Source organism: Schistocerca americana, chromosome 8 (genome assembly GCF_021461395.2).
Source record: "Schistocerca americana isolate TAMUIC-IGC-003095 chromosome 8, iqSchAmer2.1, whole genome shotgun sequence".
Classification (NCBI taxonomy): Eukaryota; Metazoa; Arthropoda; class Insecta; order Orthoptera; family Acrididae; genus Schistocerca; species Schistocerca americana.
Window position 1 is genome coordinate 428360597 of NC_060126.1, and position 14968 is coordinate 428375564.

Below are 14968 nucleotides of genomic sequence, written 5' to 3' on the forward strand. Positions count from 1 at the left end.
GAAGAAAGTACAAAAATGTTGAGGGAAATACAAGTCGCTGAGGAATGAAATAAATAGGAGGCGCAGGGAAGCTAAAGCGAAATGGCTCCATGAAAAATGTGAAGAAATCGAAAAAGAAATGATTGTAGGAAGGACTGACTCAGCTTTCAGGAAAGTCAAAACAACCTTCGGTGAAATTAAAAGCAAGGTGGTAACATTAAGAGCGCAATGGGGAAAGCCACTGTTAAGTGCAGAGGAGAGATCGTGTAGGTGGAAAGAGTAAATTGAAGCCCTGTATGAGGAGGAAGATTAGTCTGATGTGACAGAAGAGGAAAAAGGAGTAGGTTTAGAACATATAGGGGATCCAGCATTAGAATCAGAATTTAAGAGAGCTTTGGAGGACTTAAACTCGAATAAGGCTAAAGGGATAGATAACATTCCATAAGAATTTCTAAAATCTTGGGAGTGGGAGTGGGGGGAGGGGGGGGGGGGGGAGCGGCAACAAACGACTATTCACGTTGATGTGTAGAATGTACGAGTCTGGCGACATACCAACTGACTTTCGGATAAATATCGCCCACACAATCCCGAAGACTGAAACAGTTGGCAAGTGCGAGAATTATCGCACAATCACCTTAACAGCTCAAGCATCCCCAAATTGCTGACAAGAATAATATACAGAAGAATGGTATAGAAAATTGAGGATGTGTTAGATGACGATCAGTTTGGCTTCAGGAAAGGAAAAGGCATGAGAGAGTGAATTCTGACGTTGCGGTTGATAATAGAAGCAAGACTATTGAAAAATCAAGACACGTTCATAGGATTTGTCGACCTGGTACAAGCGTTCGACAATGTAAAACGGTGCAAGATGTTAGACACCCTGAGAAAAATAGGGGTAAGCTATAGGGAGAGACGGGTAATATAAAATATGTACAAAAGCCAACAGGAAATAGTAAGAGTGGACGACCAAGAACGAAGTGCTCGGATTAAAAAGGGTGTGTGAGAAAAAGAAGTCTTTCGATCGTACTATTCAGTCTGTACATCAAAGAAGTAATGATGGAAATGAAAGGAAGGTTCAGGAGTGGAATTAAAATTCAAGGTGAATAGATAGCAAAGATTCGATTCGCTGATGACGTTGCTATCCTCAGTGAAAGTAAAAAGAATTACATGATCTGTTGAATGGAATGAACAGTATAATGAGTACAGAATATGGACTGGAGTAAATCGAAGAATGCTGAAAGTAATGAGAAGCAGGAGAAATGAGAAGAGCGAGGAACTTAACATTACGATTGATGGTCACGAAGTAGATACATTTAAGGAATTCTACGATGTAGCCAGCAAAATAACCAATGACGGACGGAGCAAGTAGGACATCAAAAGAAGACTAGCAATGGCAAAAAGGGCATTCCTGGCCAAGAGAAGTCTACTAATATCAAACATAGGCAGTAGTTTGAGGAAGAAATTTCTGAGAACGTACGTCAGGAGTACAGCATTGTATGGTAGTGGAACATGGACTGTGGGAAAACCGGAACAGAAGAGAAAGGAAGCATATGAAACTTGGTGCTATAGACGAATGTTAAAATTAGGTGGACGGGTAACGTAAGGAATGAGGTGGTTTTTCGCAGAATCGGAGAGGAAAAGAATATGTGGAAAACAGTGACAAGGAGAAGGGACAGGATGATAGGACGTCTGTTAAGACATGAGGGAATGACTTCCGTGGTACTAGAGGGAGCTGTAGTAGATAAAAACTGTAGAGGGAGACAGAGACTGGAATACATCCAGCAGATAACTGAGGACGTAGGTTGCAAGTGCTACTCTGCGATGAAGAGGTTGGTACAGGAGAGGAATTCGTTGCGGGCCGCATCAAACCAGTCAGAAGAACGATGACTCAAAAATAATTATTCCACAATAAATCTGTCTGCCATTTGCTTTTTCCTATCATTCTCATGTGGTCAATTCATATTACATCACTCCGAATGGTTGGATGCGGTTAGGCATTTTACAGTTGTTGCTGTTTCCATTCATTTTTCCCCCGGTAGTGACATCGTATAATAGCGTATTTCTTCTTTTGTGTACGCGCAATATGTTACATTTATTTACGTTCGGGATCGACTGGCACCATTCATCATCCTCCGCAGGTCTTGGTGCAGTTGCCTACAGGCTTCCGGCGATGCTACCTTCTTTTAGACAACCGCGTTCTCAGTGAACAGCCTCGTTGATCTGCCTTGTCCACTTGGTCATTTATAGTTATTGTAAACAGTAACGACCCAAGCACACTTTCTTGCTGTAGTCCTGAATGTATATTTACATCTGTCTATTTTGTCCGGTTAAGAGTGACGTGTTGAGTTCTCTCTGCAGTATATCGTATCTGTGTACTTCTGTTAGACCAGTAACCCTCCATCTCCGGTTCTTTAAAGGAACGAATTACCCTATATTTAACAGCTTCAGCCGTTTTATTGCTTTAAAAGTGAGTTAATGTGTTGAACCAGTTTTCGACACATGCCAGTTGGATTGTAAAGGCGGAAGGTAAAGTATGTGACGCACCGCACTATCGGCCTGCAGTCGGGCATTTGCCACAGCACTGGGAGGGGTACCTCGCCCCCTGCCACCTTTCTCTGCCTGGAAGGATTCCGGTACAGTGAGTGTACCTGCAGCCATTCTGAAACGACTGGAACGAGGAAAAATCCCCACCCCTATCTAGAATTAAATCACGTATCTCCAGGGCCAGAGCCTGGTGCTAGATCAGCATAGCCATTGAATTGCGTGTCGTACAGTGATATATTTTTGCAAGTATTCATTGACACACTTGGATTCGTTCTGGAAAATGTTTTCAGTAGAGTTGGTAGTGAAGAAGTAATAAATGAAAATATCAGGCTTGATAGTGATTGTTTCACAGTATGAACAGTGAACAATGTAGTAGTCGATAAAATCTTTTCCATTCATTACTTTGTAGATGGGGGGAGGGCGGGGGGAGGGGGGGGGGAGATGTCAGTGTGGAAAAGTTTTGAGAACGTTTAAAATTGTGTTGGAAGTTGCTAACAAGGAGAGATTCCCTACAATCGGATCGATTCTGTGAAATCAAGTGTACCGTGGTGTAGGTTAAGATCCCAGGTATCACATCCTGCAGCCACTCATTCTGGCGGGCCCTTGTTTGCGAGTAACTGACAAAAAAAAAAATTCAAAAATTTACATGAAGCCGTATACCGTTAAAAAAAGTTTTACCGCGTAGACTGTTTGTATGATATAATAGCTAGCGTAAGGCCTTCACATGCTGAAGATTGTGGGTTAGAATCTTGTCAGGTGCATTAATCATCTTTTTATTTTTTACATCTTTATCGAGATGACTTAAATTTTTATTCAGTTCATTAGTTTAAAATAATGTTTTAATTTCTACTTCCTTGTCACATGATTTTAATCACTGTATGAGCCTTTTCATTTCTTTCATTTTTCTTTAAATCATTCTTTTTTCACTCGGAATATTTGTGAATGTGAATGTAGTTATATATATGTATATGTTCAGTTATTTTAAAATTCCGATTTATTCGTTAAAAATCAAAATATGAAATAATCTATTTATATTGACTGTGCATTGATGTAAAAAACGTATTTTTCGTTACAAGATGTGCAAGTTTGTTTTTTCAAGATAATCTCCATATAGACATTTAAAACAGAGCCTAAATTCCTGTTGCACTGTGGATAGAATAAATAAATAAAAATTTAAACGAAAGATTATAAGTAAAACGAAATTCGAGCAAAATGAAGAATAGATATAATAAATAGAGCCTGGTCGAAAAAGTAGGGTCATAAAACAAAAGAAATTAAAGTGAAATTAATACATAAAATTAAATCAAGACACGTGAACAAAGATTTCAGTTGGAAGAAGTATCACACAAAGAAAAATTAGAGCAAATGAAGAAGTTGATATACTTGTCCTCAGTCCAGAGACTGGTTTGATGCAGCTCTCCATGCTACTCTATCTTGTGCAAGCCTCTTCAGTTCCGAGTAACTACTGTACTCTACATCCTTCTGAATCTGCTCAGTGTATTCATCTCTTGGTCTCCCTCTACGATTTTTATCCTCCACGCTGCCCTCCAATACTAAATTGGTGATCCCTTGATGCCTCAGAACGTGTCCTACCAACCGATCCCTTCTTCTAGTCAAGTTGCGCCACAAATTCCTCTTCTCCCCAATTCTATTCAGTACCTCCTCATTAGTTACGTGATCTACCCAACTAATTTTCAACATTTTTCTGTAGCACCACGTTTCAAAGGATCTGTTCTCTTCCTGTCTAAACTATTTATCGTCCATGTTCCACTCCCATACATGGCTACACTCCATACAAATACTTTCAGAAAATACTTCCTAACACTTGATCCATATTCGATGTTAACAAATTTCTCTTGTTCAGAAACGCTTCTCCTGCCATAGCCAGTCTACATTTTACATCCTCTACTTTGGCCATCATCAGTTATTTTACTGCCCAAATAGCAAAACTCATCTACTACTTTACGTGTCTCATTTTCTAATGTAATTGCCTCAGCATCACCTGGTTTAATTCGACTACATTCCATTATCCTCCTTTTGCTTTTGTTGATGTTCAGCTTATATCCTCCTTTCAAGATACTGTCCATTCCGTTCAACTGCTCTTCCACATCCTTTGCTGTCTCTGACAGAATTACAATGTCATCGGCAAACCTAAAAGTTTTAATTTCTTCTCCATGGATTTTAATTCCTACTCCAAATTTTTCTTTTGTTTTTCCTTTACTACTTGCTCAATATACAGACTGAATAACGTCAGGTATAGGCTACAACCGTGTCTCACACCCTTCTTAACCACTGCTTCCCTCTCACGACCCTCGACTGCGGCCTCTGTACAAATTGTAAATAGCCTTTCGCTCCCTGTATTTTACACCTTACACTTTCAGAATTTGAGAGAGTATTCCAGTCAATTTCTTTTATCGCATCATACATTTCATCAATTCTCTTCTTCATCTGCCGCTCTAGTTGTCATATGAACTTGTACTATGGTGGTAGGCGTGGGCTTCGTGTCTATGTTGGCTACAATAATGCGTTCAATATAATATTTTTTAAAATTATATGGTAAAGGAATAAAAACAAAAAAATTACGTTTAAACCAAGTAATTGAATAAAAATGATGATCAAAGTCATTTCGATAAAGATTTAAAACTTTAAAAAAATTTACTCAACCTAAAGAGATGTGCACCCACACCCTCCTGCATGGGAAGTCCTGGTGTTTAGCTTCTTCAGTGCACTTTCACCAGCCTTTGTCAATTGTTTTGACTGACATTTTGACTCTAATGATGGATCCAGGTTTCATCAACAGTCACAAATCGGCGAAAAAAGGTCTTGCGGATCGCGATTAAACATCGCCAGATATTGTATTCGAATACGCTGGATGCGCTTTCGGTCGATTATGAGTAATTGCGGCACCCACCTCGCACACAATTTCTTCATAGCCAATTTGGCATGCAGGATATTACACATCGGTCGGTTGAGATGCCTGCAGCATCAGCAATATCACGAGTCTTGCATGAGGATGTCACGTATTTTGTCAGTTGTCTTCTCCGTTGTCACATATATTGAATGGTGGGGCGCGCTCTGTCTTCGGTGTTTGTTCTACCACAAGTGGTTCAAGTGGCTCTGAGCACTATGCGACTTAACTTCTGAGGTCATCAGTCGCCTAGAACTTAGAACTAATTAAACCGAACTAACATAAGGACATCACACACTTCCATGCCCGAGGCAGGATTTGAACCTGCGACCGTAGCGGTCGCTCGGATCCAGACTGTAGCGCCCAGAACCGCACGGCCACTCCGGCCGGCTTGTTCGACCACATTAAGATTTATTAATCAAAAAGTAGATGGTCTTGACTGTTGGTTCAGAGTCCTCTTTGAACTTCACCCAATTCTGTTTTGATTTGTGCGGCAGTCCAACCTTTCAAATGAAGAGGTTTAATAACAGCACAGTACTAGGTTTTCTCGATTTTCAGTAGCAGTTGACGCAGTGACCAATCCAGACAGCTGTCAACAATGATCTATACACTCTGAAGTGTTGACAGTCTTTATGCGATCCTTAGAATAATCAACCACACTAACTATGAAGGTGCATCAAATGTATTTCACTCTCTCATGGAAATATACCGGAGTTACCAAAACAGCGTGTTATGTATGTATGGTATGTGTGTATGTAGTTTTCACATCTCCTCGTAAACCACTGTCGATATCAGTCAAATTTTATATGCATACTATTTATTGAAATCACTCCACGCCATAGCTATGACGGTAGCGCTTGTACAGCAACCGTAACCGAACTTTGTAGAAAAAACTGTCGTGGATACACCAGATATGTTTATTCAATCTTCACTTGTGACGCTTTTGGTCTGTTCTAGGCATCATAATATAATCGAATAAAACTCTTGCTAATCGTGACTAAGGCTTCGAACGTAATTAAAAGTCCTGTAGAATCAGGAGATGACAGCCACATAGTCACAGTCGATTTCTTCATTACATCAACGATATCATTTTCCCTTCTAGTATCCTAGGCGTAAAATGTGATTAAAAGTCCCAAAAAACTGAGAGGAAACAGCCAGATGGCCACTGTCAATGCCGCTATGCATCACCCATGATGAAACTGCTCCATGAACATAAATATGGTGCTCAAAAAGTTGCAAAAAAAAAAAAAAAAAAACATATTTGTGTTCATGGGACCGTTTCTTCATTGCTGATACAAAGGGGCATTGGCAGTGGCTATCTGGCAGTTTTCTGCCAGTTCTTTGGGACTTTTAATGACGTTTGACGTCTCTGATATGAGTAGGAACAATTTTATTGGTGATGTAATGAAGCATCAACTTGGCTGTCACCTACCGATTCTGTAGGACTTTTAATTACGTTCGACGCCTCAGTCACGATTAGCAAGAGTTCTATTCGACTGTCTTATGCTGCCTAGAACAGGTGATATGTGTCACATGTGAAGATTAAATGAATCTATCTTGTACAACAAAGACTGTTTTTTCTGTGTCTAAAGTACTATTTATTGTGTGGAGAGAAGTACTGGTGGGTGGGAGTTGTTCAGTACTGTGTGGTTCTCGTAGGCTGGGGGTGAGAAATGTTTGGTAACTCCCGACATCTACGCTGCCCTGCACATCTGGCATGTTGTGCAGGTATCATGTGTGTGTATATATATCATTATGCGCGCGGCCGAGGAGAAAGAGGGGGGAGCATGAGATGGATAGCGAGAGGGGGAACGATATGATCAGAGAGAAGAGGAGCAGGGGGAAGATGTAGTGGGCAGGTGGTAGATGGAAGGGGTAGGTGACAGGTGGAAAAGGAACAGGATTTGAGGAGGTGGGTGGTAGAAGAGAGGGTGTTTGGCAGAAGAGGAGGCAGGTTAATGTAGGAAGGGGGTATGGGGAGAAAGGTGGATGTGAGATTGGGTGCAAGGAGTCAACGGGAAGAGGAACAGGTTGTGAGGGGACAGGTGGGAGTGGTACAGGGTATGAAATTCAGACAAGTAGTACGTATGCAGTATACGGGACATATGTGCCTCGGGTAATAGTCTGGTATAGGAATATACGATACGGCCTGACGGAGTGTGTGTTGTTGCAGGTGTGCGTGGGCGTGCAGGACGGGCTGCTGGTGGCGTACTGCCTGTCGGGCCCGGTGCCCGAGGCGCCGCTGCTGGCGCAGCCCCCCGCGGCCGCCGGCTCCTGCGCCCAGGCCTACGGCCCGCGGCTGTGCCTGGCGCCCGGCGACTACGGCTCCTTCCTGTACGTTGTCCGAGACCCCGCCTCGCCGCACCTGCTCACCTGCCACCTCTACCGCGCCGCCGACCCCAGCGACGTGAGTACACCAACCACTCTCTCACTAGCAGAGCCTTCACATCGACCCACTGTGGAACGGAGTGGCATCGTCAAATAGTACCACGTTCACGGTGCTCCCCGGAGATGAGTGGTCAGCACGTCTGACTGCCTTGCAGTGGGGTCAAAGGGCGAACTGAGCAGGACCCAGGAGACAACAGCTGTTTCTTCTCAATTCTCCTCCGTGCCCTCCTAGAAAAATAAAAAAGGACTGTATTCTGAAAAACACAGAGCACTGCATGCTGAGAGTTACTTAGTCCCTGCAGTTGCTTCATGGCTGAAGGCGAATAAGATTGTCACAAATCTGCATACGAACTTTAAAAAAATTTCCCACAAATTCAAGTACGAAAATTTAGGAAACGAAAACAATTGCAGTGAGTGTAAATGGTAAAGTAAAAAATTCAGTCTGTAGCAAATACCAGAACAGGTAACAGATATCTGATGAAAAAGCAGTCGGTCTTGGAAATGTCTTTTAACCATGAGCTGTTTTATTTAATTTATATATCATCTACCGGTTTGGGCTATATAACCCTATCGCTGGATGTAGGGTAAAACAGATCAGGTGAAAAGTATTTAAACCGACAAACTCTGGGAGGTTGTAGGGGACATCAAAACAAATATTTTTCCCTAGTGTCATTTTTTCCTACGAGGAGTATTTAAACCAGTAGAGGAAGATTTCTCTGGCGGCAAAGTAATTAAACCAACAAAAACTAATCCTTTTTTTATGACCAAGAAACAACACATTAACACAACCCAATTTCAGTTACAGTACATTTTCAAAAATGCGTCCATTGACACGTAAAGGAAGGTTACACCATCGGATCTTGTTCTGTCTGACATGGGCAAAAACCCCAGGAGTATCCTGAATTGTTCCTGCTGCTGCTACTATCCGGGCAACCAGATCCTCATCTGATGCAACAGGAGTTGCGTAAACAGGGTTGCGCATCTCTTCTCACACAAAAAGTCCAGAGGGGACATATCTGGGGATCGAGCAGGCCATGGTACTGGACCACCTCTACCAATCGACAGTGCACTAGTACACTGGTGGACAGCAGTTGCCTACAACTGAAGAGCGTAATGCGCCCTCTAACAACTGAAGATCGTAATACGGCCTCTAACAACTGAAGAGCGTAATACGGCCTCCACCGGTTTAAATAATCCTCATAGGAAAAAATGACATTAGGGAAAAATATTTGTTTTGATGCCCCCTACAACCTCCCTGAGTTTGTCGGTTTAAATATTTTTCACTCTGTGTGTATATAGACTGAAGCGGCGAGTGAAAACTTGTACCAAGGCCGGGAATTGAAGCCGGGTCTCCCGCTTATTAGGCAGGTGCGATAGCCACTAAGCCACCTTCGCACAGTGCTTGACACGAATGCACGGATTACCGTGGCACGCCTCCCTCCTCGATCCAAATTCCCACTACCGTCCCACTCTACTTTAAATTCCCTCTTGCACACGAACAGAAGAGCCGAGGCTCTCCACGTTCTGGAATAGCGCCTCAGTTTTGGGGCGTTCTTTCTGTTCGGATGTAAGGGGGAATTTAAAGTAGACTGAAACGGCAGTGGAAATTTGGATCGAAGAGGGAGGTGTGCCAGGGTGCAGCTGAGTGAACCACAAGGTGGCTTAGCGGCCAACGCAGCTGCCTAGTAAGCAGCAGACCAGGGTTCAATTTCCGGCCTTGGTACAAATTTTCGCTCGCCGCTTCAATCTATATAGCTACATAAAACCATATCTTTTTTCAGATCAGTAAAGTCTCTGAAATTATGTCATTTCAGTTACAAACATATCCCATTTTCCTTTTGAGCTGATGCAACATAAAGACTGTCATAGTGAAACTAGCCAAACAACTGTCGTAACCCGTCCTTGAAATTCTAACCTGATCAAAACATAAGAAGTCAGTCTTGGTTCCAGGGATATTAATTGTTTATTTACCAATTACGACTTTCGCCTGATTCAGGCATCTCATATTGGCCGAAATTAAATGGTGATAGATAGATGCGACACTGAGCATACATAACACCCCAACAAATAATTGCTCTCGTCAGATACTTGGAAACATTGCGCGATATCCTTCTTGAGGCATGCGATGTAGTCCAGTGAATGCAAAGTAGGATCAGGCCCACAGGTGTAGTCGCTCGTATCCGGTCTATGCACCTAAACCTCAGACACATTTGTACTCGTATGATGACAGTTCTCTTTAGGCCTGATCCTCTTTTGCATTCACTGAACTACGTCCCATGCCGCAAGGGGGACACCGTGCAATGTTTCCAAATATTTGACAAGGACAGCTATTTGCCGGGACGTTCTGTAGGATCGGTACCCACACCATCTAATAATCAGCCAATATCAGGATGTCTGAATCAGGCGAAATGCATCATTGGTAAATGAATAGCTACTACACCGCTGTAACCAAGACTTGTGGTTTGTTTCCTCATGGGGTATTACTATCTGCTATACCGTACCTAATGTGTGTTCGAAAACGTTTTATAACAGACATCTATTTTGGTAGCCGTTTCTCGCAATTTTTCAGAGCCAATAGACAGACGGAAGAATTTAGTGGAGTAAAATAAATTAAATTGACTATTAGAAATATAATTTGCGAAGAAATTAAGGAAAACAAAAAACACATCGGATTTCAGAAGCTGATATCAAAAGCGGCTATATTGGAGGGAGTGATGGACTATTCGACAAAATGGGAAAGCTCTAACATAAACCGCACTGATGAGATTCTTAAGTTCCCTAACTGAAGTTACTTTGCTAGACGAAGTGAGTACTAAAAATACAAGCAAACGCGACTTGTACAAGAAATGTTACGCGATGTACCGACTTACCAGTCTAAACGGCACCAGCGTGTTGTTCGGGTGTTGGAGAATAGCTTCCACGTAAACTGTCCCTCTATAAACCCGAAAGGACAGAGTCAGGAAACTATCGGGTTCGATTCCCGCCGGGGTCAGGGATTTTCTCTGCCTCCTGATGACTGGGTGTTGTGTGGTGTCCTTAGGTTAGTTAGGTTCAAGTACAGGGTTATTACAAATGATTGAAGCGATTTCACAGCTCTACAATAACTTTATTATTTGAGATATTTTCACAAAGCTTTGCACACACATACAAAAACTCAAAAAGTTTTTTTAGGCATTCACAAATGTTCGATATGTGCCCCTTTAGTGATTCTGCAGACATCAAACCGATAATCAAGTTCCTCCCACACTCGGCGCAGCATGTCCCCATCAATGAGTTCGAAAGCATCGTTGATGCGAGCTCGCAGTTCTGACACGTTTCTTGATAGAGGAGGTTTAAACACTGAATCTTTCACATAACCCCACAGACAGAAATCGCATGGGGTTAAGTCGGGAGAGCGTGGAGGCCATGACATGAATTGCTGATCATGATCTCCACCACGACCGATCCATCGGTTTTCCAATCTCCTGTTTAAGAAATGCCGAACATCATGATGGAAGTGCGGTGGAGCACCATCCTGTTGAAAGATGAAGTCGGCGCTGTCGGTCTCCAGTTGTGGCATGAGCCAATTTTCCAGCATGTCCAGATACACGTGTCCTGTAACGTTTTTTTCGCAGAAGAAAAAGGGGCCGTAAACTTTAAACCGTGAGATTGCACAAAACGTTAACTTTTGGTGAATTGCGAATTTGCTGCACGAATGCGTGAGGATTCCCTACCGCTCAGATTCGCGCATTGTGTCTGTTCACTTCACCATTAAGAAAAAATGTTGCTTCATCACTGAAAACAAGTTTCGCTCTGAACGCATCCTCTTCCATGAGCTGTTGCAACCGCGCCGAAAATTCGAAGCGTTTGACTTTGTCATCGGGTGTCAGGGCTTGTAGCAATTGTAAACGGTAAGGCTTCTGCTTTAGCCTTTTCCGTAAGATTTTCCAAACCGTCGGCTGTGGTACGTTTAGCTCCCTGCTTGGTTTATTCGTCGACTTCCGCGGCTACGCGTGAAACTTGCCCGCACGCGTTCAACCGTTTCTTCGCTCACTGCAGGCCGACCCGTTGATTTCCCCTTACAGAGGCATCCAGCAGCTTTAAACTGCGCATGCCATCGCCGAATGGAGTTAGTAGTTGGTGGATCTTTGTTGAACATCGTCCTGAAGTGTCGTTGCACTGTTATGACTGACTGATGTGAGTGCATTTCAAGCACGACATACGCTTTCTCGGCTCCTGTCGCCATTTTGTCTCACAGCGCTCTCGAGCGCTCTAGCGGCAGAAACCTGAAGTGCGGCTTCAGCCGAACAAAACTTTATGAGTTTTTCTACGTATCTGTAGTGTGTCGTGACCATATGTCAATGAATGGAGCTACAGTGAATTTATGAAATCGCTTCAATCATTTGTAATAGCCCTGTAGTTCTAAGCTCTAGGGGACTGATGACCATAGATGTTAAGTCCCATAGTGCTCAGAGCCATTTGAACCATTTTGAAGAGTCAGGAAACTATATTGACGAAGGAGTGTAGTTGCATAGCTGGAGTTACCAAATATTGCTGACGGATGATGATGTTCATCTAATTGCATTTATAGCTCGTTGCTATTGAAGTGACTGGTTTCAGGTCTTGCCTATACGATGCATGTAACTTGAAAACTTTACTGCACTTCAGTCTAGTTTTGATGCTTCGTGATTTTTGGTTTCTTTCAAACAATTTTTTTGTGTAGACCAGCAATTCATAACTTTCAACCTATGCTTGGCGCTTGAACATCAGTATGTCTGTTGAAATACACAATCAACCGTGACAAGTAACTTTTACTAACGTCAACAGGCATCCGAAGCATTACACATCCATCATTAAGTGCAGTTATTTGAACTAAGAAACCAGAGACTTTTTTGGCAACGTATGGGGCTGCCTTATAGTGCTAGCAGTTTGTTTTTTATGAATTGGCCACCGTTCAAATGGCTCTGAGCACTATGCGACTTAACTTCTGAGGTCATCAGTCGCCTAGAACTTAGAACTAATTAAACCTAATTAACCTAAGGACATCACACACATCCATACCCGAGGCAGGATTCGAACCTGCGACGTAGCGGTCGCTCGGCTTCAGACTGTAGCGCCTAGAACCGCACGGCCACTCCGGCCGGCTTGACCACCGTCTTTTATAAACTGGCACAAGCAAAGATTGTGCGGTGCAGAGTGACATGAAAGGGGATTGGACCTTGTGATACCATTCGACACTGAGGCAGATGTGCTTCTATGATCGCGCGAAGTCTGACAAATTTCTGTGGAAGTGGCGAAGAATATAGCTGCTGGAGCTGTGTGCGTGCTAGAGGTTACTCCATATCGCTTTTTTGTACGACTTGTAGTCATCCTGTGTGAAATCGGCAACAGCTGCTTCAAGAAAGCAGTGTGTAAAAGAATGATACTAATCATTTGCTATAATTTTGTTTTGATTACACGCGCGACGGTTTTCAGAACTTTTGTTACCCACTACTCTTTGGCTCGACTAGTTAGAATCGAATGATTTCGGGATAGACGTACTGAAGGCTCTAAGTTGTATATGCATGAATATTTGTCACTGGAGTTCGCTTTTGCACTCTGTTAAGCTCATTGACCCAATATCTGACGTGGAAAAACCCTACACTATTTTCATAGTGCTTGCACAGGATATAAGAAGCCTTAAATACAGTTAGATACGTTTTTCCAGTAAGCTGGTTTCTACGCCAGATTAATACTTGTAGACAATCAAGCTTAAGGGTTCGTTTTTTCTACCTGGCTCATTACAAACACACGCTGTCGTTTTATGCAACCCGCAGTGTTATTCCTGGCCTTCATAAACAACGTGCGAGATTACCTTATTCTTTCGCTCGCTACTTGCAGACTATTAGTTATACAGAAAAAATATTTCACAGGAAATTCATTGTTATTAAAGTTTGTGCTAGGATACGTTTTCTCTAGAGACCGCAAATATCGAGTTATTCAACAAGAACGTGCAAGAGTGATCTTCGAAACCACTTCCAGTCTCACACTCGGCTTCCACAGATCAGGATTTCTAGTATGATTTTCATTGCACTCCCTCCTACCACTGTACGAATATTTGCGACTGCACGAATTATTTCCCACATTAGATCTTTCTTTGGCCTTCATGGACTGGTGTTTCTACGCCACCAGATTAGTCGAGCACTTACAAATTGTGAAACTGCCGTCTGTGTAAATTTTGCCTAACAATTTTGTGAATTTTAACAGCATAAAATAAACAATTACAGCGCTCTATTCGTCGGGTCTTCTGACCACGAAACTACTGTGCCTGTAAGCGTTACGTTTGGATCGAATTGTCAGAGTTACTAGTTTCAGTGCAACGTTTACAAAAGTCGTTTTTCTTTCATGGCGCTAACGGGCACTTCTAAATTATTAACGCTAACGGAATATTCGAGCCGCGCGGGATTAGCCGAGCGGTCTTGGGCGCCGCAGTCATGGACTGTGCGGAGGTTCGAGTCCTCCCTCGGGCATGGGCATGGGTGTGTGTGTTTGTCCTTAGGATAATTTAGGTTATGTAGTGTGTAAGCTTAGGAACTGATGACCTTAGCAGTTAAGTCCCATAGGATTTGACACACATTTTTTGGAATATTCGACTGTGCTAGTGGCGTAGTAGCCCAATCAATAGAGACCAAGAAGGTCGAATATCGGGAATAGTTCCTGTAGCCGGAAATATTTGTACAGTGGTAGTATGGAGTGCAGACTAGAGTGGAGACTAGAAGTCCTCACTGGTGAGTAATGAGTGTGGGGTGGAGGTACGTTTGAAGGTTACTACTGTACGCTTTTTCTTGAATAACTCGTAAACCGTTGCGTCCAACGTATCCCAGTCTCTCATTTAACTACAGGGTGAGTCACTAACTGTTGCCACCAAGAATAACTCCGAAAGTATGACAGGAGCTGAAAAGTTTGTGGGACAAAAGTTTCATGGGACAACGGGGGCCATAATATGACGTTTTTTGGTGCTAGGTAGAGGTCGCTTCAGAGATATGGAGATCAACTTAGTTTTTTTTTTAATGGGATGCTACAGTTTGGTTCTTATTTTCTGATGGCGCGTATCGAGACGAATCCAGTGATGTGTAACACATAGGTCTTTGAAGGTCAACTAAGGTCTTAAATGTGGCATCAACGTTCATT

At 42.7% G+C, this 14968-nt stretch overlaps 1 protein-coding gene across 1 annotated transcript in view; it reads left to right on the top strand.

Moving 5' to 3' along the window:
- LOC124546021 (TBC1 domain family member 4) overlaps nucleotides 1-14968 on the top strand; it is an 891805-nt gene that overhangs the window by 405278 nt on the left and 471559 nt on the right. The window contains exon 3 of the mRNA XM_047124990.1: nucleotides 7605-7838. Within this exon, the coding sequence (XP_046980946.1) occupies nucleotides 7605-7838 (234 nt within the window). The remainder of the gene's footprint in view (nucleotides 1-7604; nucleotides 7839-14968) is intronic.